The sequence below is a fragment of the Taudactylus pleione genome, unplaced genomic scaffold (genome assembly GCF_031769625.1).
Source record: "Taudactylus pleione unplaced genomic scaffold, aTauple2 ptg000115l, whole genome shotgun sequence".
In the NCBI taxonomy this organism is placed as follows: Eukaryota; Metazoa; Chordata; class Amphibia; order Anura; family Myobatrachidae; genus Taudactylus; species Taudactylus pleione.
The window spans coordinates 1,116,338-1,144,150 of record NW_028284517.1 but is presented as its reverse complement, the minus strand read 5'-3'; the positions used below and the strand labels follow the sequence as shown (position 1 = coordinate 1,144,150).

Below are 27,813 nucleotides of genomic sequence, written 5' to 3'. Positions count from 1 at the left end.
TAATAGTCTGCACAATGCAGGCATCTGCAAGTCTTTCCAGTGTTTTAAAGGGCAGTCATTTAAAAGGCAAAACCAACCTGGTTTGGCCTTTTAAATAATTGACCTTTAAAACATCGGCCAGAAACTCACCGATGGCCGCAAGTCGCAGGCTATTACATGCTTCCCATAGTGGACACACTAAGTGTTACGGGACATTATTACCAGCTTTGACAACTGACTATCGAATCTGAGATCAACATTGATAACTGACAAGGTGCCCCCTCGGTCAGACCTGAAGATAACTAAAGATAAATTGCATTCTGACACTCCATTCTGAGTATTTCCTATCATTTGAATTGCATGTTGGTTTTTGTTTTGATCACTTATTTGCACCAATAAACTATTTCTATATAATACTGAGTCTCAGGGTATATTATGTGAATGGTTGAAATATTCTCTATAAAGTGCAGCGTAATATGTGTGCACTATGTAAATAATTGATAATAATAAGCCATTGTGCAGTGCACACACTTCTCACGCAGCACTTTACAGAGAATATTTCAGTAGTTCACATCGGTCCCGAATAGATAGATGCAGAAATGGGTATGTAAGTGGATAACTGCTGATTGGTTCACACACTCCAATGAATTGTGGAATTAATGTGTAAATGTTGCAAAGGTTTTTCTGGTGCATTTCATCATGTCAGATGATTTCTTCAGGGGCAATTTGCAAATTAGATACAGTCACTTAATTAGCAGCAGTGCTGTGATGTACTGTTCCAGAATGGCACATGATCGTGGCCACCAACAATTCTTTTTCCATGCATCCAGGAGAAGTCGCCAATGTTGAGCCTACCGTAATAAGCGGATATTTGTGCGCAGTCGAACATTGAAAGATGCAATATTTGAAACGTCCTTTTTTTTTTTTTTTACATAGAACACAGCTTGAAGCATTCAATGTGTATTTGCTAATTTCAGCTTCTATCTGTTACACACATAGGCCCTCATTCAGAGCCGTACGCTCTGAGCAGAGCGCACACTCTGAATGAGGGCCGGGCTCCATTTTCATGGAGCGTCCTCCTGGACACTCGTATAGCTGTGGGTCACCACCCACAGGCTATACGAGCGTGCATTGTGATGGTCGCGATGGTCGAGACCATCGCGACCATCGAATTTGCGAGCCGGAGCCTGCGGTTGAGGTTTTCAACCGCAAGCTCCGGAGTGATTTTGGCTCTATCAGAGCCAAAATCACTCCCACTGACATCACTAGTGATGTCAGTGGGCCGGCTTCTGATGGGAGGCGTTCCCTTAGGAACGCCCCCGTCAGGGAGGCACGCCCCCGGCACGCCCACCAAAGGGGGCGTGCTGTCAATCAACATTGACAGCACGCCCCCTTTGATCGGACACAACGAGCGAAGGACTTTCCTTCGCTCGTCGCGTCTGGCGCATGCGCACGACGGAGCTCCCTCCGTCGTGCGCATGCTCAGTCCATAACATCGACCCACTTGCGAGCGGACAGCCGCTCGCGAGTGGGTCTGAATCAGGCCCATAGTTGCCAAGTCCGCTTATAACAAGTGGAATTGGGCTTGTTTTTTTTTTTGCAAGTTGCATGTTTTTGGGCTTGTTTTTTTAAGGTTGCTTGTTTTTGGGCTTGTTTATTTTGTGTGCATTGCCGAGGCACCCCTGGAGGTAAGTAAATGTGTGTGTGTGTGTATTTTGCACTGATAGTGACTGAGGGAAGGGGGAAGGTTGTGTCTGGGGAATAGAAGACAGTAGCTGGAGTACAGGGTGAAGTTGTTGGGGGCAGGCAAGAAGGAGAGGTAAACTAGATGATAGAAATGAGGCAAGTACATGGGTGTGAGTTAAAATGACTGAGGCTTTTAAAAAGAGGGGATAATGGAATTAGACAGGTGACAGGAATGAAGGAAGAGGGGTGAGAGGAATGCGGAGAAGAGTCAGGTAAAGGAAAGATGGGTACACACTAGACGATATGTCGCCTGATCCTGCTTATTGGAGTGACATATCCACATCAGCTAGTGTGTAACCACTATGCGTGACCCTGTGGGTTGTCCATCGGGGTTGTTCCGTCGGCCTGCATGTAGGGCCGACGGACCCAGATACCAACACTGGTATAGTGAATGGAGCCGATGCCCGACATATCGGACGTTTGGTCACCACATCGTGCAGTATGTATCGACCGCCTGATATATATTGCGTGGTCGGGTGTCGCATCGCTGGACACACACATCGGCAAGTGTGTACCCAGCTGAAGACTGGCAAGGGAACAAGGTATGAAAAGAGGGAGGCGGTAACAATATGGAGGCTGGTGTAGAGGGAGAAAAGCAATATAGACAGATAATAAGGCTGTGCATACACTAATATATTTAGGTTAGAGAAGAGGGGGAATAAAGGAAATAGGCAGGTAGAGAGTGAGGACAAAGAGACACCCCCATAAATTGGGCTTTTTTATTAGGCTTTTTAGGATTGTTTTGGGCTTGTTTTCCATTTCAGAGTTGGCAACACTGGTCACACACACATACAGCATGGACTGTAAAGTGAGATGCGGGTCTGTTGTAGCTGGTGTCTGGGAAGGTTACACTGTAAGTCTCCCGGCTATGAAGGACCATTACACGGGCAGCTCAGTGCCGCTATATTGATCCATTACTGGTATATGAACCCCGAAGACTTTGCCATGTCACATTCGAGAGACAGTTCTCACAGGAACTATATGAGACGGAGCTCTGTGTCTAGCCGGGAGATTATCTGCGCTGCACATCAAGATGGCGGCCTCCATTGGAGCAATGTTTCTACTCCGGGGACTCAGGAAGCCGAGTCTGACATTCTGCAGATACGGGCACAAGAAGAAATGGGTGTGTATAGGGGATGGGATAGGATGAGTACCCATGTTTCCGGTAGGAGAGGGAAGGGCAGAGTGAGTACATCTGTATCCAGCAGGAGAGGGAGGAGGTTGTTGTGAGTATCCCTGTATTCAGCAGGAGAGGGAGGGGGCAGAGTGAGTACCCCTGTATCCAGCAGGAGAGGGAGGGGGCAGAGTGAGTACCCATGTATCCAGCAGGAGAGGGAGGGGGCAGAGTGAGTACCCATGTATCCAGCAGGAGAGGGAGGAGGTTGTTGTGAGTACCCCTGTATCCAGCAGGAGAGGGAGGGGGCAGAGTGAGTACCCCTGTATCCAGCAGGAGAGGGAGGGGGCAGAGTGAGTACCCATGTATCCAGCAGGAGAGGGAGGAGGTTGTTGTGAGTATCCCTGTATCCAGCAGGAGAGGGAGGGGGCAGAGTGAGTACCCCTGTATCCAGCAGGAGAGGGAGGGGGCAGAGTGAGTACCCCTGTATCCAGCACGAGAGGGAGGGGTTGGTGTGAGTACCCCTGTATCCAGCAGGCGAGGGAGGGGTTGGTGTGAGTACCCCTGTATCCAGAGGATAGAGGGAGGTGGTTGGTGTGAGTACCCCTGTATCCAGCACGAGAAGGAGGGGTTGGTGTGAGTACCCCTGTATCCAGAGGATAGAGGGAGGTGGTTGGTGTGAGTACCCCTATATCCAGCAGGAGACTGAGGGGAGGAGTGAGTACCCCTGTATCCAGTAGTTGAGGGAGCAAAGTGAGTACCCCTGTATCCAGCAGGAGAGGGAAGGACAGAGTGAGTACCCCTGTGTCCAGGGAGGGGGACCCCTGTATACGGCAGAAGAGGGAGGGGTGCAGTGTGAGTACCCCTGTATCCAGCTTGATAAGGAGGGGAGGCGGTATGTGTACCCCTGTATCCGGCTGGGCAGAGAGACCGGTAGGTTTGGTCTTGCATCCAGTAATGTTGTGATATTTGTATTTTACTACTGCTGGCCTAGTGCTGCATTTAATTGAAAAATATTTTATAATTTATAATATCTCCTAGGCCACCAGTCTTCCAAAAGTCACATGTTCCAGACTTGCCCTGCAGTATTTTGATAATAACTACAGTTTGCAGTTTGGAGAACTCTGGCCTTCAATCCGAATCAGCCTCCTCTCAGAACAGAAGTACGGAGCTCTCATCAATAACTTCTCCAGGAAGGAGGCTGTGATCCAGAAACTCTCTTCTCTAAATGCCATTGACTTTTTGTGTGAGGCCTATAAGATTATGTCTCAGTCACAGTCTCCAGAGGTAAAGGAGGACACAGAGAAATTCTCAGTGGATACATTTCCTCACGAGTCGCACAGTACAGAACAGGAGAAAGGAAGTATCCTTACTACCTCAAACCTCATATGTTACACTTACCCCAGAGGTGACATCAGCCGCTTTCCCCCAGCCAGGTGCAGTATTTTTGGATCGTTGCTGGTACATCCAGCGTTATTGCCTCTTGTTCAGGCTCCCTGTAGGCTCATCCTGCTGAACTAGATGTACCTACTTGGCCTAGCTATGATGTGCTGCATCTAATTGTTTCCATCTTGCTGAAATACTAAATCTTGTGCAATGTTTAGTTGCAGTTTGGATTAGCCAGATTTTCAGACTCTCTTTACAGGATATGTCTTGGCTTTTTTTTTTCTAAATCTCTTTATTTTCAAAAATAGATAAGATCAGTATAATGTATTACAACATGAAGGAGAAAGGGTGGGGAAAAACGTGTGTAGTAACAATAATAAAAGAGCATGAAACTCATTTTCTAAAGAAATATTTTTGATACAATCAGTAGTAACATGTAACTGGGTAGGAACCAGTGGATGATTGACATGAGTGAGATGAGAGGTAGGAGGAGGGGCTATGTAGGATTAGGGGAGAATGGGAGGGAAAGAAGATAGGGATGAAGGTAAGGCATTAGGAAAGGGGGGTGGGGATCGAACCAAGGCAAGAAAAAGGAAGGGGGAGGACCCTAACTGGTCAGTAGAATGTCTTATTTTTATGTCCAGTATGGTTAGCTCTATGATTAATTAGAAGGAGCGCCCATAACTATATTGTAGGGACACTGTTTGTACAAAGTCACAACTGGGATGGTTCCCAGGTTAAAACATTCAGTGGAAAATATCTTGCTTGTTTTCATTGGGACATATTATTCCATACATATGGAGTATACTGGGTTCCCTAGTCCCCACTGTAGTATCACAGGCATGTTCTTATATTGCTATATATCGGTAATCACCATTGCGGGGTTAGTTAAATGTCATAGTAATGTAAACGTTTGCCTCTGTCACAGGTCTGACATCTTTGGTCTTCTGGAGTATTATCTGATGGATGCAGCGTCACTTCTCCCTGTCCTGGCCCTCAATGTCCAGCCGGAACACTGCGTCCTGGACTTGTGTGCAGCCCCTGGGGGGAAGACGCTGGCTTTTCTGATGAACAATTGCAGTAAGAGCCACTAGTTACCTGATATAATGAGTTTTTGTGGGGCATTAACCTCTGCATAATGTAGCTACTACGACATACAGAGCACACAATTGGTGTCACCCCCTGTATAGTGTGACTACAACATATAGAGGTATGCACTGTGTCATCCCCGGTATAATGTGCCTACTACTACATACAGAGCACACAATATGCGTTACTACCTTTATAATGTGACTACTACATACAGAGCACACGCTGTGTGACCCCCTGTATAATGCGGTTACAACATACAGAGGTATGCACTGTCAGCCCCTGTATAATGTGCCTACTACTACATACAGAACAACATGGGCAATGCGCTATGATCACGTCTGACTGGAATGGAATGTGTTGCTACACAATGTGACACACAATGAATGAATAAAAAAAGAGAATTTTTTACTTCTAAAAATAAAATACATACATCACACACAATACATTACACATAATACATATAACATATAAATAAAGTATAAATGGATTGGACTGTTGAAATGCAGATATATAAAGGTATGCAGATATATAACGTCAACGCGTTTCGTCTCTTTGAACTAGAGACTTTTTCAAAGTTCAAAGAGACGAAACGCGTTGACGTCATTGCCGTTCAGTCCTTTCACTGCGTACCACACACCTGCACCTGTACCTTTGGAGAATTTTCGAGCTGACCGCACAGGCAGCGGAGACACCAGTCTCACGGAGCATCACCATCCAGCTCCCCACAGCGACCACATCCATCCGGGAGAGCACTGCCACACATATTCTGCCAGCGGGATTCCGGAGCTGATTGAACAGCCGCTAACAACGGAGCTACCGATCCCACGGCACGCCGACTATCATCTCCCCACAGTGATTGCATCGATCTGGGAGAGCGCTGCTGCATCCATCCTGTGAGCGGTAAGACACACTTTCTCCCTCCTAACACACAGAGAGAAAGATAACCCTTTGTCTGCCGCTTCATCTCCATTGTGTAGACGGACATATCCTTTCACAGGAACACATATTTTACAATAGGAGTTATTTAACTCCAATTGGTTATCATCAATACTACAATCATATGCTGGGACGCCAGCACGACATCTTCAAATCCAAGTCTATTAATATGGATAACCTACACTCACTTCAGGTGTGAGAATGCAGTAATTTTAAACAGTGTGCAAAAGAACTGAGACAGTATCAATCTATTCCATGGAAATGACACAATTGATTTGATCTGTTACATTCAACTGTATCACTTTTTTTGCTCTACAGGAGATCCATTTTCTGATACAAGCATTTATTTTAATACAACCTTTATATATCTGCATTTCAACAGTCCAATCCATTTATACTTTATTTATATGTTATATGTATTATGTGTAATGTATTGTGTGTGATGTATGTATTTTATATTTAGAAGTAAAAAATTCTCTTTTTTTATTCATTCATTGTGTGTCACATTGTGTAGCAACACATTCCATTCCAGTCAGACGTGATCATAGCGCATTGCCCATGTTGTTCTATTAGTACTTGTAGTGGGAGTTCACACTAAACTCCAAGCAGTTGCAGCTGATCTCAACTGACAGTCTTGTATTAATACTATTAGCGCCGAGAGTCGGGTAGGAATCTACCCTCTGCCTACTACTACATAAAGAGCACACAATTGGTGTCAGCCCCTGTTATAGTGTGATTACAACATATAGAGGTATGCACGGTGTCACCCCCTGTATAATGTGCCTACTACTACATACAGAGCACACAATTGGTGTCACCTGTACAGTGTGACTACTACATATAGAGGTATGCACGGTGTCACCCCCGGTATTACTACATACAGAGTACACAATTGGTGTCACCCCCTGTATAGTGTGACTACAACATATAGAGGTATGCACGGTGTCACCCCCTGTATAATGTGCCTACTACTACATACAGAGCACCAATTGGTGTCACCCCCTGTATAGTGTGACTACAACATATAGAATTGTGCACGGTGTCACCCCCGGTATAATGTGCCTACTACTACATACAGAGCACACGCTGTGTGACCCCCTGTATAAAGCGGTTACAACATACAGAGGTATGCACTGTCAGCCCCTGTATTAGGTGACCCCTGTATGCTATGTGTGATGGTGAAAAGTCTGATAGATCTCTGTTACAGGATACCTGGCAACCAATGACTCCTCAGTTTCCCGCTGCAACCGCCTGCGCAGGGTCCTGCGGTCCTACATACCACAGGAGTTGCGTACAGAGGACAGAGTGCGTGTCACCTCATGGGATGGATCAGACTGGCCAGAAGAGGGCGTGTATGACCGGGTCAGTGCCTCTCCGTCTGTAGTACAGCATTTAGTGCACGATAAGTAGCTGATATGTGAGATCAGGGAGTAGAAACACAAAACCACTCCTGAACCTCAAACAAACGGGGCTGTCTGAGGAAGTGACCAATCAGTTATCACGTTAGTGCGGGTTGGGCAGATTGACCATTAGCTTATTTTCTCCTTTCTTATGACTTGTCTGTAAGAAACCTGATCTTTCTCTGTGCTGCATATTGTTCATTTCAGAGGTTTCCAAACTCCGCCATGACAGCCCAGGTTTTAAGGATGTCAATGCTTGAGTCCAGATGGTTAAAACAAATTGATTGAGGTACTAATTAAATCACCTGTGCTCAAGCATGGATATCCTTAAAACCTGGACTGTAATGGCGGAGTTTGGGAACCTCTGGTTTAGCTCCTCCACTCTATAACTGTACCAGACAATACGCCTTATGCACAGTGTAACTTATTGAGATAATACCTTCAATATTGACATAATACAGATACAGCTAAGACCACCATATCTCAATATAGTTAAATGTAAGGAATATAGAAATAATTGATTTTTTTAAAATTTTATCTCAAAAGCAATCTAACTTAAATAGGTGTGCCCCAACAAAGGACAATCATCTTTTTTTTTTTTTTTTTTCTTTGGTGAATGTACATAAAAATCATCCACGTGAGCACCCTCTGTGATTGATTAATTATATTAAAATTAATACTTAAATGATCTTTGACGAAGTGGGGAGTTATGTATAACCAGTGCGGACCTCACAGATCTCTCTTGTTTGGAAGTTTTATATGATGTGTACTGTCCGGCCCCTGCATAGCTCAACCACGCCCACAAGCCCCCCTTCCCCACCACCTTACCCAGTGTTGTCCTGGAATTTAATTATTACTCTTGGATCTGCAGGTTTTGGTGGACACTCCATGTACCACAGACCGACATTCCCTTCTAGAGGAGGAGAACAACATCTTCCATCGTATGAGGACAAAGGAGCGACAGATGATGCCTCTGCTGCAGACTATGCTCCTGGTGTAAGTAATTGGTACCTAGGTCACTATTACCTCATGGAACCACGATACTTAATACTTCACTAGAGATTTAGATAATATAGCCATATATTCCTTTCTTTTCCTTGCAATACCACATGACAGCCCCCGAAAGGTATATAGTGCGGCGACTCCTACATCCACGGAAGGTATATATAGTGTGACTCCTCCTACATCCACGGAAGGTATATATAGTGTGACTCCTCCTACACCCCCGGAAGGTGTACAGTGTGACTCCTCCTACACCCCCGGAAGGTGTACAGTGTGACTCCTCCTACACCCCCGGAAGGTGTACAGTGTGACTCCTCCTACACCCCCGGAAGGTGTACAGTGTGACTCCTCCTACACCCCCGGAAGGTGTACAGTGTGACTCCTCCTACACCCCCGGAAGGTGTACAGTGTGACTCCTCCTACACCCCCGGAAGGTGTACAGTGTGACTCCTCCTACACCCCCGGAAGGTGTACAGTGTGACTCCTCCTACACCCCCGGAAGGTGTACAGTGTGACTCCTCCTACACCCCCGGAAGGTGTACAGTGTGACTCCTCCTACACCCCCGGAAGGTGTACAGTGTGACTCCTCCTACACCCCCGGAAGGTGTACAGTGTGACTCCTCCTACACCCCCGGAAGGTGTACAGTGTGACTCCTCCTACACCCCCGGAAGGTGTACAGTGTGACTCCTCCTACACCCCCGGAAGGTGTACAGTGTGGGTCCTCCTACACCCCCGGAAGGTGTACAGTGTGGGTCCTCCTACACCCCCGGAAGGTGTACAGTGTGGGTCCTCCTACACCCCCGGAAGGTGTACAGTGTGGGTCCTCCTACACCCCCGGAAGGTGTACAGTGTGGGTCCTCCTACACCCCCGGAAGGTGTACAGTGTGGGTCCTCCTACACCCCCGGAAGGTGTACAGTGTGGGTCCTCCTACACCCCCGGAAGGTGTACAGTGTGGGTCCTCCTACACCCCTGGAAGGTGTACAGTGTGGGTCCTCCTACACCCCCGGAAGGTGTACAGTGTGGGTCCTCCTACACCCCCGGAAGGTGTACAGTGTGGGTCCTCCTACACCCCCGGAAGGTGTACAGTGTGGGTCCTCCTACACCCCCGGAAGGTGTACAGTGTGGGTCCTCCTTCACCCCCGGAAGGTGTACAGTGTGGGTCCTCCTTCACCCCCGGAAGGTGTACAGTGCGCCTCCTTCTTCCCTTGTCTGTCTGAGAGAATATTCCCAAGCTGTCTCACAAAACATAAACAAACAACATGGTGGAAAATATATGGCGGCACAGTAATAATTTGTTTCAATGTTAACTTAATTGCTGGACTTGCTATCAGCTAAGACTATCTGCTATCATATTGTCTGTGCCTGCGATGTGCAGTGCAGGGAGGTGTATATCATTGTTGATACTTCTGTTATCATGTTTCAGCTTTTTGTGCTACCTGGTTGTGGTAAAATTATCCTGATATGTTTATGTCATTAGAGGGGTTGGAAATGATGAGTGACCATGCCAAGCTGCCCTCATTTCTAGAATGTGTGCGTGCAGATTTTTTTGTTTTGTAGCCAAATTACTCATGTAAGTAGCTGAGATCTCGAGGTTTTGATCACGATCCATTCTTGTTTTGAGAATTATACACCACGATCTTTTGATCTTGCATTTTGCCACAATAGAAGAGATCCTTTTGTAAGTTTGAGTTTATTTAGAAATGATGAATGGCGATTGAGCTGGTTGAGTAGTTGCAATAGTAGTTCTCAAATGCCATCTTGCACAAGGAATAATGCCTATGATGGGTGAGGACATTCCCAGGAGGAGGCCATAGTATTGGCACTGGCTGAGACTGGAGCTAATAGTCTAGATGCTACATTGTATCAAGTCTTCTGTGTCTATCTGTACACACAGGAATTGTAGCTGCTATGAAGAGACTAGATGGCTTTTTGATGTATTGCTGGTCTAAACATGTTCTTATAGGGCACAGGTTCTCAAACTCTGTCCTCAGGACCCCAAACAGTGCATGTTTTCCAGGTCTCCTTATAGAATTACAAGTGACGTAATTCGCTCCACCTTAAAATGTGTCAGCGAGTAATGAGTACACCTGTGCACCTGCAGGGTGACCTGGAGAATGTCACCTGTGTGGGGTCCTGAGGACAGAGTTTGAGAAACACTGCTATAGGGAGTTCATAACCTGGGCTGTTCTGTGTTAATCAATGTTCTCTGACTTTCCTGTTACAAGAATGTTGTCTAAATAAGGCCATAAGGGGCCTATCCATTAGCAGATCTTTCTCTACGATGAAAGACAAAAGATTTATCCCCTGAAAATTCCTGGGGCTGCGGTGACAGATATCGGTCATGTACATGACAGATTTTTGCAAACGACGAACGATATTGCATGACATCATTCAGGGAGTGGATTTTTTTGTGTTTCTATTAATTTACATTAAAAATATCGTTCGTCGTTTACCGCTTATAAACTGACAGATATTTCTAATACCTGTCAGTGATAAGCGTTAATTGACTAACATGTTGGAGAGACGAAAGACACAATTTGTCGGCCATGGGAGTGCGCATCTATCATCGTTCAGGCCTATCCATGACGGATAAATTGAACGACTTAACGATATATCGTTGTTCGTTCATATTTATCTGCTAATGGATAGGCCTCTATAGCGTGATGGCGGCTTTCCTGTGAGCAGCAATAAGAATTCTGAGCAGTTTGGTGAATGTCCGTGGATAAGTGGACAGTTTGGATTGGAGACACTGGAAACGGTGTCACATGACAAATCAGAGACATTTATGATGGTGAGCGACAATATTAATGGGGACATATCTATCTATTGAAGTAAGGAAGCCTCTTTACTGTATTGCATGGAGTGTTCACTGTACTTAGGGCCTGAGTCAGTAAGGATCGTAGTTGCTAATACGCACGCTATCGGCTGGATGTTGCGTACAGCGTAGGCATCGCAGTGCGCGAACCGGCTGCTGCAATCACAGTGACTATGCAGACCCATCGCAGAGTGATTGACAGGAAGTACCGTTTGTGGGTGGTGACGGGTGGAGGGGTGACAAAACGCAGGCGTTCCAGTGCATTGGCGTGTGCGTAAATTAGTCACTGCGATGCCATAAGCAGCAAGTGTGCGTGAGGCTGCGATGGTTCTCGATTGTACCGATGGTTTTGCAGTCTTGCTAAACATTACGGATGTGTGTAAGGTAAAGTGGGCACCCCTATGTAGTGCAGCGACTGCATAGCCAGCGCAATGATTGGCATACTATCGCAGTTGAACTGCGTGCGTAATCGCTATTTCTTTCGCAATTGCGATCCGTAATGAATCGCGCCCCTTAGTCTATACAGAAATGTCTTCCCTAAATTATTTAATTGAGCCGCCACAGATTGAGAACTGTTTGAAATCTCCTGATGCTCTTTCAATCGGGAAGATTTTGGAGAAAAGCCTGTTCCCTCTTTGTGCCATAGGTAGGGGAGAGGTTACTAATTACTTCTATAGAGTCTGTAGACTGTTCTTCAAGATTTCCCTAAGACATTCCCCCCCTGTGTACAGAGTGGATTTCTATCTTGCAGATTTGATTGCGGACATTGCGAACCCAATTGGTCTTCAGTGGTCCGCTTCCATTTTTCCACATACTCTGAGATTCTGCCACCCACGGGATTATGGAGGGGTTGGTCTAAATTATAGTCATTAAGAAGGCTGTGGCCTGGCTTGTATTCCCTCTTCCTGACGGAACTAAAAGGCTGTCTCCATGTGGTCCAACCTATCTGCCGAAAATTCAATGTATCAATGTTTCCCTGGCCAATAACGTGTGTTGGTGTTGAAGAAAAACTAATTTTCCTTCCATCTTGCCGCAATTGATGGGGATGTACCGGCAGTGACATTTTGAATGTTTGTATCCAGTAGTTCTCCAAAAAAGAGAATTTTGTAGCCAATTCAATGCTTATTTGGGTGTGGGCCTGTCATGACCATAGAACCACTGCTAGACACCTACTTCTGGATGAGAATAAAATTACATGTAGAGAAGCTTCACACAGAAAGTAAACTTACTTTTTGCATCATGTCAATACTTTTTGTTAGATATTGTCTACTTATTTTTTGTTGTATCCTCATGAATGATCTCTGCTTAAACTTTAAGCATGCTGGATACTGAAGCCATCGCTTTCCAGTTTTCTATCCATAGGATTTTTTTAGTGCACGTGTGGCCAACCCGGTCCACAATGCCTCGAGAGGTGGTGCATTCATTCCTAACTGACACATTCCATGATCCACAGGTGGTCTGGAAAACACGAGCTGTCAGGGGGTCCTCGAGAACCGTTTTTTGTCACCCTTGATTTAGTGGACCTTCACCTTCTAATGCAGTGGTTCTCAAACTCTGTCCTCAGGACCCCACGCAGTGCACGTTTTCGAGGTCACCCAGCAGGTGCACAGGTGTGTTCATTACTCACTGACACATTTTAAAACATCCACAGGTGGAGCTGTGAGGAAACCTGGAAAACAAGACCTGTTTGGGGTCCTGAGGACCGAGTTTGAGAACTTGTGTTTTAATGGAATACAGCTGGCTGCAAATGCATCAATTATGGGCACTGAAACACCACTTATGCTGGGCATACACTATGCAATTATCTGTCCAATCTGGCTGGTTGGAATAAAAACCTGGTAATGTATGGGAGCAAATAACAATCAATCATATGGTCTTAAACACTGGAAAACGGACACAAACTATTTGTTGAAATAGGTTAAATTCATTTGATTTAACCAGTTTGTCTGAGCAATCATTTTTGTCTTGTTTTCCAGTGTTTGTGAGCAAATAGTTGATTGCCATTTGCTCCCATACATTACCAGGTTTTCATTCCAACCAGCCAGATTGGGCAGATATCTGACGTATAATTGTATAGTGTATGCCCAGCATTAGACGTTTCTCCATCCAGACATAGATACATACAGACCGGTATTTTAACAATAAACTGCTATTTGTTCATGTAATCCTATTGTTTTTGTAATCAGAGGTTTAACAAGTTGTGCACTAGAAACACCACATGATTTAAAGCTGCAATTATTTTTTAAAGGCAAAAACAACCTGGTTCTGCATTAAAAAAAAAAAAAAAAATTGCCGCTTTAAATGCGACATCTGGACTTTTGCCAAATGTACTCTAACATTTATCTCTGCTGCTTCCTAGCCTCTGTCTCCATGATTTTGTTAATCAGTAAACCATTAACAACTTCTGCTTAACCTGCAAACTTTGAACTACTTTTTCGCTGGAAAGTCTACGTCAGGCTTCAGAAATTGGTCTAGCGTCCACTTTGTATGCTGATCTTACTATTGGTGGGTCAGCTCCAGTGGACTGTTATGAGACGGTATGGCCTACGGATCTGGGGAGACCCTGATCACTGAGGACTGTAAGGAAATTGTGCAACGTCCAGCTCTATCTGTGTGAGAATAAAGCTATTATTTTGCTGGTTTTATGTACGACTGGACTACACTGTATCAGTCCTCATGTCTCTAATACCCCTTTTACACCTAAATTCTGGGTCTGACCCGGAGTTGGAACAGGGTTCCAATCCGGATCAGACCCGGAATTTAGCCGGTGCCGACCCAGGACATTCCCGGGTCGGCTTCGTTCACACCAGAGTCGGGTCTGCATAGACCCGGCTTTTCCGGCATTAAAGTGGACGCTTGGAGAAGATGTCATCTCCAAGCGCCACTGAAGCCGGACCAATCGGCCCGCATGCGGCGCGCTCCTGGTCATCATGACCCGGAGCGCACCGTTCACACTGCAGGGTTTCTTAGGGTACTCCCCTGTTAAACCCTGCAAGTTGAAAAAGGAGGGGGATTTAAACCCCTATTGTACCTCAGCACACTGAATAATACCTGCAACAATATATGAAGACCATATGGTCATAGAAATTCAGAGATATTAGTTGCATGCATTTGCAAATACATGGGAGGCTGCTGGGCCACGTCACGGCTTCTCTGTTACCAGCAGTCCCTAACACTAAGGGGTTCACGTCCGGGGCGCAGTGCACCCCAAAAAACGTCCAACCCAGGACCCCCCCAGGGCATCACACGAAAATGGAAAAAGAGTGACAGTGCAGTGTAAAGTATAGCTGTGTGTGAGTAATCATTAAGTGTGGAATGAGAGGTTAAAATATATGTGAAAAAATACATGAATAATAAACAAACATAAAAGGTGATGTGAAAAGCAACTATGTGTATTAAGTGGTGATGCCCTGAGGAGGCCCAGCCAGACCAGTCCCGGGCGCCCTACGCCCAAACGCTCACCCCAAATGTAAAATATACCAATTATAAGGCCTCATGATAAAGGCACATATATAATTTTGTCAAATGTAAGGCCTCATGATAAAGGCACATACATAAATGCATCCAAATTGAGAGCCAGCTTACCTGGGAGTCACCCCTGGGAACTCCAACTAGCACTACTAGAACCAGCATGCCCTACTAATGCAAGTTACCTAGGTTGGATTGCCGGGTCACTCTCCCCTTTTACACCAAGAAGCTGCCCAGGTTAACCTTGCAATAACCAGGGTTTTAGCTCCGGTGTAAAAGGGGTATAACATAGGCTGGAGAGGTTGTCTTGTAGGAGACTCGTTATTACATATTTGGTGGCTTAGCAGCTTTATTTTTACACTGCAATTTAAATTTGAGCTTGGACACACCCCTCCCAAATCTAAATGTCTCTGCACATTGTACATCTTCCCCACCTGCAGTGCATCATGGTTTTGCCAAGGTGCAAAGTTACTTGTTTTTTTATCTGCTTAATTCCCAATTAAGGTCCGTATTCAGTTAGCCGCGAAAAGTCCCGGACTTCTAGCATACCGGTCTTTTTGCCGTCTTTGCTGGTTTTCCATTCGAAAAGGTATCGCGCGCGTCACCGCTTATTCAGATAGAAATCAGCGAGAACCGAACCCGGCGAATTCGGACCTGGCGAATTGTCAAAAATGGGAAAAACACTCTGTAAAAAAAAAGCTGCATAACATAGGGGATCACTATAGGGGTGTTCTAGTACCCCTAATAAAGCAAATCTGTTTTTTTTTTTTTTTTTTTTGCAATAGCTTGCTATTAGCGTCTTTGCATAAGTGGTGAAGAATTGCGTTAAGCAATATTTTTTTCAGCAAAATAACTAGCCCCTGCAAATTTGAGGTACATGAAAATTGGTGCTAGCATATCCACCTGCTGCAAACTTAAAAACACCTGGGGCATACTTGGGGACCTCCCTGGAATCTATTTCGCTAGTTTTTAAGTTTGTCCCCCAACTTTGTTTTTTTTTCGCCCCCAAAATGAAAGTACTTTTTTGGGATGTTAAGTTTTTTTTAAAGACTTTTTTTTTTTTGACACAGTTTACCTTTTGGGGGGCTTTCCCAAGGGGACAGGGTGGTTCCCGCAAGTTTGCACCCCAAAACCCCAATTCTGCATTGTTTTTCGACAGCTTTCATCGGCAAATCTTTTTCGCCTATTCCAATGCATTGACTTTCCGCACCGGCAAAAAGTCTTTGGAATTGAATACGGGGATAAATTTTCGACTGGCGAAATGACGCCACCGGCGAAACTTTTTCGCAAGAAACTGACTTATCGCACCTAATTGAATATACTAAGGGGTAAATTTACTGAAGTGAGTTTTAAAAGTGATGTTGCCCATAGCAACCAATCAGATTCTAGCTATTATCTTCTAGAAGGTGCTAGTTAAATGTTAAGTAGAATTTGATTGGTTGCTATGGGCAACATCACTTTTAAATGTCACTTCTAAAAACTCTCACTTTAGTAAATTTACCCCATAGAATCATTGTTGGGAGTTAAAAAAACATGCTGGGCATCGCTGAGACCCACGTGTGTTTTTCACGCTAAAACACACAGATTTACTAAGAATCGTGTTTGCCTGTCTATTTTAATCAGATGGTCTATGCCATCGTGTCTAATCATGTGCAAGTTCAGTTGTGTTGGCATGAAAACAATAGACCTGCCTGTGTGCTGCTTGTTCTGTAGAAGCACTGCACGGATCATAGTGATCTGTGCAGTTCTTCTGTGTGTAGTGTAAAAGAAGGGTTAAGAAAAAAAATCTGTGTGGATTTCCCCCGTAAACCATAAGCAGCTGTGGGCCTTTGAGCCCATTCTGGTGCTGAAAAAAACAGCCGGGGGGGGTAGTAATGCCATAGGAGGAAGACTCACATAAGGGGGGTCCCAATGCCAAAACATTATCCAACCTCAGTCTGGTCTCCCCAGCCCTGGGATTCCTTGGAAAGTGGGATCCCTTCTCCCGAGGATACTTCAGGACTAGGTGAAGCAAGTGCTGCAGGGCAGGCTTGCTGGGACCTATAGTTCAACTGTGAAGAACAATATTATTTCTATCTTTAACCTGTTACCTCTGCACCCACCGCCACCAGGGGTGCAGGGAAGGGTGCGGGGTCCCTTGGCTGACCTGTTTGAGGTTGGAGAATGCTGTGTCCCCCTGCTATGGCGTTATCACCCTAGCTGGTTCAGCTCGCTGCTGGTTGTAGGAAAATAGGGGGAACGTTACGCCAGTGTTTCCCTGATTTTCCTGTACCAGAATGGGCTTAGAAGTCCAGGGCTGGTTATGCTTTTGGGAAGGGGAACCCCCACGCCTTTATTACACCTATAACACAGAAGTACACAGCTCACTGGCATTTCTATTGATTTCTGCTCCGTGTTCTATCGTGTCTTTTTAAACACGATCCTTAGTAAATCCGTAAGTTGTATTCCTGTCTATGGAAAGTACTTGTGTGTTGGTTCGATTGTCTATTGACTTTTATTTGTGTGTTTTGCCGTCTATTTCTGTGCGGGATCATTTTTGCACTCATGTTTGCCTTAGTAAATCTGAGTTTAAAAACCTGGGAAAACTCACACAAGAATGCAATCTCGGCCAGACACGATTCTTGGTAAATATACCCCAAAGAATCAGCCCGTTTATTTTAGATAGGGTCAGATTGGATGATCTAGAGAATGTGAGGCCGTCTGTCCAACAACTGTCACTTTGGCTTAAATTGGATCATATTACAGGAGTGTACTCAAAGCACAGCAGCATACCTACAAAGGAGAATAAAAGATTCAGGGTTGTGGAATGACCACGTCAAGTCCAGAGTTCAACCCAACTAAGATACTGTGGTGGTACCTTAAGAGAGCTGGCTATAGCATTATGCCCTCAAACATGGTGCCGTATTCAATTAATGGTGAAAACGGCCGATTTGCGCCAAAACAAAATCCAGCGAAGACAGCAAACAGGCGAAAATGGAGCAAAAAAACTGGAGAAAAGTTTTTTCTATCCCAGACCAGGAGAAAAAAAAAATTTGGCTAAAAATTTGGGGATTTCTTTCAGAACCCTTTGGACAACCCCCCCCCCCCCCCCCCCCCCTAATGATAAATTAGCCCAAATTTTTTTGGTAAGTTGCGTACTTTGGCGAAAAAATGACTGCGGAATTAAAAAATTAAAAAATCGTTGAAAGTGATAGCTATTTTTTTTTCAGGAAATCACTGTTCCATGTAAAATGGTGGGTATGTTAAAATGGGTTCAAGTATATTTTCGTGTTGTAAAACGCAATTTTAAAAAACTGCCAGCTGCAACCGCGTGCAATTTTTAAAACACTTGACTCATCCATACTGCCCCTCGAAAAATCAGACCCAATACGCTAAGACCATTTTGAAGTTTTTTTTTTTCACCCAAAATTTGCGCAGTCGTTTTTTGCCAAAGTACGCAACTTACAAAAATTTTCTCCATTTTCTGTTTGCAGTTTTTGAAGGTTTTTTGTAGAAAATCGTCCGATTTCGCCGATGGTGAAGAAAAACTGGTCGTTTTCGCCACTAAATGAATATGGCCCATAGTTGTATTGACATCGTTTTGTAAGGAAACCAAACTTGCAGAACTGTGATGAAGATCCGGATGAACTCATGCAGAGAGTGATTGCTTTGATCAGTGGTTGCAGCTGACAGTGGTTGTGGAAGTTACTGAATCATGGGATGTACTTCTTCTTTTTTCAACACACAGCTTCTTGAATTCTTATTATTGTCCTTCACATCATAAGATTCAATGTATCAAATATTAGAACTTTAAGGATTAAATGACTAGTCCCTCCCAAGGACTATGTTGTCCTGATTGCAAAACCAAAGAGGGCATATTTTCTTCTTCACCTGACTATATATGTTGCTGCTGTTCAGATTTTCTTGTACGGAGTTTGATTCCCTTTTATTTTCCCTCAGATCTGGCCTGCGGGCTGCCACACCAGGAGGAGAGGTGGTGTACGCCACTTGCTCCCTGTCTCAGCTCCAGAATGAGTGTGTAGTGGAGAGAGCGCTTGAGCTGGCAGCCTCAGAGTACGGAGTCCATGCTGAGATCAAGAACCTCCGCTCCTTCCGGGATATTTACAGAAGTACATTCAATTTCTACACAGATTGCCGCATAGGAGAGTTGGTTGTCCCCCATCTCACTGCAAACTTTGGACCTATGTATTTCTGTAAGATGCTTCGCATGCGATAGAAGCCAGCGTGAAACGAGTTGGGAGAGAGCCTGGGGAGAATCTTAAGCTGCCATCCTTCTCAGGTGTAAATGTTTCCCCATTGTTGTGCTACGGATGGACTGGGGCTAAAAAAAAATGTGCCCTTTCATTCTTGCTTAGCGTGTGCACACGTGAAAAGGGGGCATGGCCATGCATAACAGGGGTCGTGGGGCTCTGTCTAAGCATGCTGGCCAGGCAGTACGCCGGGATGTCGAGCTGCTCAGCCAGGCCTCCAGCCGGTGGGACCAGATGGTTATGTCGGTCGTGGTGTCTACTAATAAAGATGTGTCCTGTGTGTAGGAAATATGATGCCTTCCCACTTAGAACACCAGAACATTGACATTTTTCCTATCTGGTAATAAAATGTACAAACCATAAACAATATCACAAATTGTGCAAACCAACCGAATGAAAATACCCATATAAATAAGTTATATATTTGATTGAATTTATTGTGGAGTACATTTACTATTTGTTTGTAGCGATCATTAGCATCAAAGCTGATGGTCTGACATGGAGCTCTCCACTAGCGTATGGTGGCTTCTCATGTGCCGGGAAGAGATGCCATGTATTGGGTAGCCGTGACGGTACACTCCGAGTACATAGTTACAGCCCTGACTAGGGTGAATATGTTGTGGACAATGGAGGAGGTGCCCCTTCAGAGCTGGAGCCTGGCGGCAGGCGCCTCCATTGTCTCCCATAGTTCTGCCCCTGGGCGCTCTGCCGCCCAGATATGGCACTGCATTTAATGCCTCAAAATGCCCTATTTCATGGGAAGACCGATCCAGCCAAGTTCCGTCCAACTCAGAATCGAACAGTCCTATACAAAAATGCGTAACTTTGCGTCTGCACGTGAGCCTTATACAAAAACTCACCATTTGTTTCCTTGAATAGAGATCTGTCCGTGTCGGAATCAGACCCTCCCCCCCCTCCCCACTGTATACTGATGCAATTAGCGGCATTATAGAACAGCTGTAGCAAAGATGTTATTCACATGCCCAGGGCTGTTGATACAGCTGGGGAGACTGGGTACTGAAAAAAATAATGTATAATACTATGCATGGCACCCTCAACAGGTGGCCTGGGCACCTCATACAGGCCCAGCCATGGCTAATTAGCACACACTCCCTTCACCCACACACTCTGCACCCTGTACACACCACATCCCCCTGCACTTCCTACTATGACCTCCTTCCCCTGATTGCTCCCGCATGACACTTTATTAAGAGAATATATCATGTCTGCCAAGTTTTAACTTCAGTGCTTTAAATAGAAATAATAAACAACATATATTAATATTATTCTTGTGGCATGTATCAAGCAACAGGTTCTTCTCAAAGGCCGCAACGCCATCGGCCTAAACACAGGCCGCACGTGAAGACGTCGATTTTACTTAGAAAAGAAAAAAAATGAAAAAGCATTTTTGAAGTGTCAAATTATTACTTTTATTTCTCTATGACATATGTACTGTTTTTAAAAAGTTATTAGTGCACATAACCTTTTTTTTACCAGTTACGGCTGCTTCATTTATACCGCAGCCGAGAAGAGGAAAATTAGACAATACACAGAACTCTGAGGAATCCGTGTTTACAGCACTGTAATCAATTAATGAAAGTAAATAATTGTTTACCAACTGAAAAAAGTGTTGGTGATGCTGATTGGTTCAGCAGAACAACATAACATCGGACACCTTTTCAGGGACGTAGAGAAGCACACCTCCACTTTTATCAAGACACTGGAACCTGCTCTTCAATAGTCCCATGGTATGCTCTATGATCCCACTATTGGCTGTGAGGCCTCATTACGGCCGGGATGCACTAAACGGAAAATGCGTTAAAACCCCTGTTTACCGCATTTTCCGTATTCATCAATCTCCTGGCCGCTGGGCTCCGATGCAGAGGGTAACGCCAGCTTTAGCCAGAAGTCCATAGCGCAGGGCAGATCGCAAAGGACAGCTCTTATCGGAAGAGCTGTCCTTTGTGCTGCTGATCGCATATGTTAGTGCATATGCGATCAGCGGTGTCCGGCGGTAAGTACTGCGAGGTGTTTGTGCATCTCACCCAATATCTGACTGGCAGGAGTCTGCTGATGTGCGTCATTAGCCAGGAGCACATTCATACTCACCTAAAAAGATACAAAATATACAGCAGCTACCATGTGAAGCATGGCAAACAAGCCACAAGTTATACAGAAAAAAGGGATTTGCCCTCCAGCACACTGTAGCAAAATCAGCAAAAAATACTTAAATCCTACATGATAATAGAGATTCAGAGGTATTAGTTACATACATTTGCAAATATATGAATAAGCGCCAGGCCAATCGTCAAGGCTCCTCTATACTGGCGTCCCTAACATTAAGGGGTTCACGTCCGAGAAGCAAGTTATGTTTGCTTAAATATACCCAGAAGCCTTTGCTCTGCCTTTCTCCACCCTCAAACTTAAGCTGCCCACACACATAGCGATATTTTACACGATTTTGGCGATTTTGACGAATCGTGACGACAAATTGGGTAAAATATGCCCAAATCGTCAATAAATCGTGAGTCCCCACTCACGATGCTGATGCGCATCCCCGCTGACTGTACATCGCATCTTCAGATCTGCCGTTCTGTAGGGCAGATTTGCCAATCTGGGACACAATGCACTGGGAAAAAAAAGTTAAGATGCGCGCTAGATCTTAAGTCAGATTGGATGCTTTTTACTCCAAATTGTGTGTAGGACTGCCGGGGAGCTTCTGTGATACCCCTGAAGAGTTTATTGTCCCACTTCTAAAATATGTATATATATAGGTGTCTTCACCCCCTCACAGAGGGGAATTTGGAGCTGGTTGCCCACTCTAGACCGAGAGGAATGAGGGGCACGCGGCAGGAACGTTTGCACTGCAGCCGCTGCGGAGGGGAGAACTGTCCCTATAGAGAGCATTGACAGGAGTGAGGCAGAGAAGCGGCGCGTGCGGGAAGAGGACCCGCATGCGACCGCCGCTATAAGAGCAGGACCCGAGGGGGCCGCTGGGTAGTGTGGAGTCTGAGGTAAGCGGGCAGCGGGAACACAGCGCTGCGCTTACCGGAGTAACAGTAGCTGCCTGAGGGGAGCTGGAGCCGGACTCACCGGGGCCGCGCTGAGGGGAGCTGTCTCTGCCTCTGCCGTGAAGGGATCACTGGAGCACACAGGCTGCTGCCGGGACTTTGAGAGGAGGAAGCAGCATCAGCAGTGAAGCCGCCCTGCTTCCTCCCCCTTCTGGTTGACTGACAGCCGGGTAGTAAAGTGCGGAGGCACGGTCTGTTCAGGAGGGGACGGAGCAGAGTTCAATAAAGGCTGAGCAGTGAGTAACCCATCCAGCCCCTGCTACTGTATCTCTCACTCTCCCCCATCTGTCAAAGTCAGCTCCCGGCCACACAGGGACAGCAGCTGAAGGAGGAACATTCGGGTTTAACTTAGTGAAGCGGTCCAGTGGAGAAGTTGCCCATGACAACCAATCAGCTTTGAAGTAACATTTATTAAGCACAGTCTATAAAATAATAGGTAGGAGCTGATTGGTTGCCATGGTCAACTTCTCCACTGGTCCACTTTACTAAGTTTTTCACTGCTTGATAAATAAACCACCAGTGCAGTAGGGCAAATAAGCTACAGAGTTCAGCCAGCAAGCAAAGTTAAATAAACACTTAACGGAGCACAGTTTATGCGAGGAGTTAGCTTGGATAAAGGTACCTCAGCTGTTTGCAAATGATCACCTCAGGTGACATTCACACAAAACATAAGTTTATATTAAATCCAATTACAGAGGATCAGAGTGTAAAAAGTCAGCAGTGTATTCTTCACCTCCTGCCTGTGTCCCTGCAAAATACTCTGTCACTGTAACAGAGTGGTATCCGTGAAGAACATTAAGACAAAAGAACCAGGATAAGTGTAGCCAGGAGAGATTGCTACCTTTTAATCCAAATAGAACCTACTCAGCTACCAGCCAGCTGCTCCTAAAGATAAATACTGTAGGGTTGCATTAAACCTAGATTCAAAGTCAGCTAATAACATTATTCTACACGAGAAGGCGGAGAGGATTACAATTTGGAACTTCACCTTCACTATAAATAAGCTTTACCCGTTTAGGTGACAACAGTGCAGGATTTTGCCTAAAAAAAGAGGATACTTTGACTTATTCTCCAATTAGCCAGTAACCCGGGCAATGTATTTCAAATGATTAACTGCTAAACTGATCACGTATTGCATTCAGGGGTAGGACTTGAGACTGACGTTTGTTGTATTTGCTTGGTACACCAAGTAGCTGACAGTCATATTTCTTCATTTGAACTAAAGTATGTGTAAGTGTTGTGATACATTTGTTCATGTTTAACCTATTCATTCCGCAGTAACTTCGCAAATCCAGAGTTCCTGCATTACAAAAATAACACGGAACAAGATGTACCTTTCTTCGTTTTGAAGAGTGTCAATGCCTATATATTGTAAATGTTTAATGTAAGGTTAATGTGCAGGATCAAAAGAAAGTGTAAAATCGTTTTACTGCGCTATGCACTGTTGAATTCTCAAATTGAAAAACTCTACATAAGGTTTGCTGTCTGTTGAATTAAACAAGAGGCTTAAATAAAATACATTTGATGCTTTAATACAACCTATAGATTGTAAGCTTGCAAGCAGGGCCCTCTTACCTCTATGTCTGTCTGTTATTACCCTGTTTTGTTCTATCAATGTTTCCAATTGTAAAGCGCAACGGAATATGCTGCGCTATATAAGAAACTGTTAATAAATAAATAAATAAAATGTAATCCACAAATACTAGTACTTGCAATCAAATATACATAAATAGAATCAAACAGGAAATATCAATCATATAATTGCAAAGATCAAATAACTCTCTAGCTTAAGTGCATTTCTAAGAGAGTGTAACTGTATCACTGAGGTTTCTACAGCACAGCGTTCTAATGTTCCACTCCTACACTGCACTTAAACACTCTCTTAAGGGGGGTATCCACTAGACGATAAAGTTGAACGATTGAACAATAATTATAAAATAGTTCGATAATCGTTCAAACATCATTTGAACATCGTTTGCAAATCGTGCAGTAATTGTTTCTAACGATGTACGATGCGCGCTCCCGCTGGTCGTTTGATCGTCTCCTCCATCAACTGAACATGCAGCTCAATTTCACTTGATTGCTTACAAATCGTTTACACATCGTTTACACATTGTTTACACATCGTTGACGCTGAACAATCAAACGATGAACCACTATCTGCCCACTATAGCTGAAAGCTCTCAATCACAGATTGAAACAACACGTTCGATCTTTTGCAAATCGTTTGCAAATTGTTCAGAGTGGAAGATCATATTTCAAGGGAAACTTCAAGGGAAAATTGTTAAGAGGTTGGACAGGGATAAAATCGTCTAGTGGATGCCCCCCATTAGCAATGCACTTAAGCTAGAGAGTTATTTGATCTTTGCAATTATATGATTGATATTTCCTGTTTGATTCTATTTATGTATATTTGATTGCAAGTACTAGTATTTGTGGATTACATTGTATTAAAGCATCAAATTTATTTTATTTAAGCCTCCTGTTTAATTCAACAGACAGCAAACCTTATGTAGAGTTTTTCAATTTGAGAATTCAACAGTGCATAGCGCAGTAAAACGATTTTACACTTTCTTTTGTTTCTGTGGAGACTTTTGTCTCTAGGTTTTTGACCAAACCTGTATTACTTGCAGCTGGCACTGATTACAATCAAACAACCTTTGTATTGAGCGCCGGGATATTTGTAGCTTTGACTGCAAATAGTTTTTTTCTTAATATGCAGAATCGTCTTTTAATATTTCAGTGTTGTTTAATAAATACTTCTGGTGAGTGCTTCTATTGCCTGTATCTAATACTTTCCTTTCGGATGAGTTCAAGAACCCAAGGTAATCCAGAGACAGAGTATTTGGCAAGGAAGTACTCCATCACCCCTAACATAACACCACACTTAGTACAGAACATCCTTATCGGGGTGTGACACTTCTGGAGGAGAGTTCAAGGGAAATCATACACGATGTTAGATCGTGAGCACATCGGTATGTGTGTTGGCACCATTAGACTATAGGCATAACTGTCTGAGGATATAGCTGTCATCATAACCCAGGTTAGCTGGACACAGGGCCGTAACTAGGAGTGTGCAAATGGTGCCGCCGCACGTCATGTGCTCAGGTGGCATGGCAGGCACAGGAAAGCCCTGTTATGACCTTGGCCAGACACAACACTTATTTTTCACATGTTGGCATTACAGATCACCTGCCCGTTATGGGAGTCATAATGGTGGTACTTGCTAGGGATGGACATCGGAAGCCCGTTATCGAATGGTTGCCGGGTTTCCGACATGAAATCAAGCTAAGCGATGGCTACACTGTACACATGTGCAGAAACAGTTGGAGCTTCCGGGTGTCTGAAGCTGCAAAGAAACCTGTCAATCATCAGATGGGCATCGGAAAGCTGCAGCCGACGGCTGGCAACCATCGAAACCCCACAATGCGATGGAAAAAGTATTTCCGTCGGCTCGGAAACATCAATGGTTGCTAACCATCGGATTCCGAAGTCCATCCCTAATGCTTGCTGTAAATCTCTGTCCTGCAGTGAGGCGGCTTTGGTGCCATCTGTGTGCAGTCTACAGCTCTCCAAATATTAGCCCTGTGAGCCGATAAAAGGCTACATTGAGCTGATGCTGCTGCCCTTTAGCAAATCTTGCCCCAAGACTTTTAGCAATAGAACAGCCAGGACATTTTTCTGCAGTCCACTGGAGAGATTTCAAAGTCCTCAAACTGGGACTATTTATTATACTGATAAACAGGCCCCATAATATTAATCTACTAAATCGTACAACTGATCATTACAAAAGCAGTAGATAACACCAATCAGGGGCGTAACTATAGCGGGTGCATTTGCTAGAAGTGCCAGACGGCCAGTTCGGCCTTGGCAAGAGCTCACCAAAGGCAACTTATTCCCTGAACTGAGGTGGGGTGCAGGATCATGATCAACATACTGCTGGAGGAGGAACGGGTCACTCTTCTCCACTTCAGCAGATACTGTATTTTCCACGGTAACTCTGAAAAAGTATAATTTTCACAGATTAGTGACTTACACGGAAGCTTTGTAGGTCTTTGGAGATGTCATTGTAGCTTGTAAAAGAGCAGTGGCGGATCCGGTGGTGGCGAGTAACCCGATGAGGGCAATCGCCCGCCTGTAACACTTCCTTCCTGCCTACAGCTGTCGGGCCTTCTCTAGCAGCAAAACATGGGTGTGCGTTGTGTGGCACATCTGTGCAGGGTAAGAGTAGAGACTGCTGTGTGCTGGGCTGGGCTGGGAGGCTGCTGTCCCTGCTTTCTTCCTGCCCTGATGTGCCACCTGAAGTGTTACGCCTGGGATGGGCGCAATTGCCCTGAACGCTCCCCCCCCCCTCTCCCTGGATCCGCCACTGCTTTAGAAGTCTTGTGTTTGGTGATAATACCACTTCTGATGCTTTCATATAGCACCGCAGTGACGCAGGGAATGTAGCCAAAAGGTCGACAAGTCAATGTTAACAGCTAGAAGAATGTTGACAGATGAAATGTCAAATTTTCTGGATGTCGGCATTAGGCTTAGGCTGCTGGGGTGAGGGCTAGGATTGGGCACTAGTGAGAGGTCAGGGCTAGGGTTAGGCACTAGTGGGAGGTTAGGGTTAGGCTGCAGGGGGGTGGGTGGGTGCTTATGGTTAGGCACTAGTGGGAGGTTAAGCTTAGGCTGCTGGGGGGGGGGCTAGAGTTGCGAAGATGGATCCATTCAGATCCACCGGGCCCCCATTAATTAACATAATGAATGGACTACTATATACCAAAACTGTTCTACTACTTTCATTTATGTTCAGGACATATTGCACATGATGTGCTTAAAATTCAAGGGTGCCAATAATGTTGACCAGTACTGTATAACTATAAGGTGATAAATATTTACTAGTACACTGCAGAAACCGTTTGTGATTGACAGGGGGGCTAGGATAGATATATAAGGTGATACATTATAATTATTACCCTACAGTTACAGCGTGTGATTGGCAGGGGGCTGGGAATATGTAATGTGCTATATGATTATTATTACAGTGCAATACCGTGTTTCCCCGATAATAAGACACTGTCTTATTTTTTTGGGGGGTCAAAAAAACACCATAGGGCTCATTTTCGGGGTAGGGCTTATTTTAATTTGGATATTTCATTCAATGTTGAATGCAGCCTGTGCTCTCCCTCCCCCCCTGTTGTTGAATGCAGCCTGTGCTCTCCCTCCCCCCCTGTTGTTGATTGCAGCCTCTGCCTCTCTCTCTCCCCCCCTATTGTTGAATAGTTTGTGCCTCTCCAGCCCGAACCCCCCCCCCCCCCACCACCACCACCACCACGGTGTTGATTGCAGCCATTTCCCACTTACCTTTTTACAATAAGAAGAATCGGGAGGCGGCTTCTTCATCCACGATCCACGGCTCCTCCGTAGTCCACCGTCACGCGCGCTGACTCCAGCAGTCTGACTACAGTACCCATAAGCTGGTGGAGGAGCGGCCCGAGCGGGCCGGGTAGCCTCCTCCAGCTCTTTCATTTACCGTAGTACCATACGGTACTACATGCGGAGGGCGG

At 44.9% G+C, this 27,813-nt stretch overlaps 2 protein-coding genes across 3 annotated transcripts in view; both read left to right on the top strand.

The window, feature by feature from the left end:
* The first annotated feature begins 2,591 nt into the window (after positions 1–2,591).
* Positions 2,592–20,849, top strand: NSUN4 (NOP2/Sun RNA methyltransferase 4). 2 transcript variants are annotated; one of them, XM_088471606.1, is made up of 6 exons: positions 2,592–2,848; positions 3,881–4,275; positions 5,154–5,305; positions 7,461–7,615; positions 8,525–8,649; positions 18,880–20,848. In XM_088471606.1, the coding sequence occupies exons 1-6, from the start codon at positions 2,759–2,761 to the stop codon at positions 19,154–19,156; spliced, it is 1,194 nt and encodes a 397-aa protein (XP_088327732.1). In that variant the 5' UTR covers positions 2,592–2,758; the 3' UTR covers positions 19,157–20,848. The 2 variants fall into 2 exon arrangements, with proteins under 2 accessions (XP_088327732.1, XP_088327733.1); XM_088471607.1 differs by lacking the exon at positions 2,592–2,848 and adding an exon at positions 3,277–3,772 and having other exon boundaries at positions 18,880–20,849.
* Positions 20,850–22,203: 1,354 nt separating this feature from the next.
* Positions 22,204–27,813, top strand: part of LOC148524865 (fatty-acid amide hydrolase 1-like) — a 74,463-nt gene continuing 68,853 nt past the window's right edge. The window contains exon 1 of the mRNA XM_088471605.1: positions 22,204–22,497. The gene's annotated coding sequence lies outside the window, so the exon portion shown is untranslated. The remainder of the gene's footprint in view (positions 22,498–27,813) is intronic.

Bases quoted from the DNA above. Each gene is read 5' to 3' on its own strand.
- NSUN4 (XM_088471606.1), top strand. From the start codon at position 2,759: ATGGCGGCCTCCATTGGAGCAATGTTTCTACTCCGGGGACTCAGGAAG. The intron at 2,849-3,880 runs GTGTGTATAGGG...AATATCTCCTAG, and splicing joins ACGGGCACAAGAAGAAATGG to GCCACCAGTCTTCCAAAAGT. The intron at 7,616-8,524 runs GTCAGTGCCTCT...TTGGATCTGCAG, and splicing joins AAGAGGGCGTGTATGACCGG to GTTTTGGTGGACACTCCATG.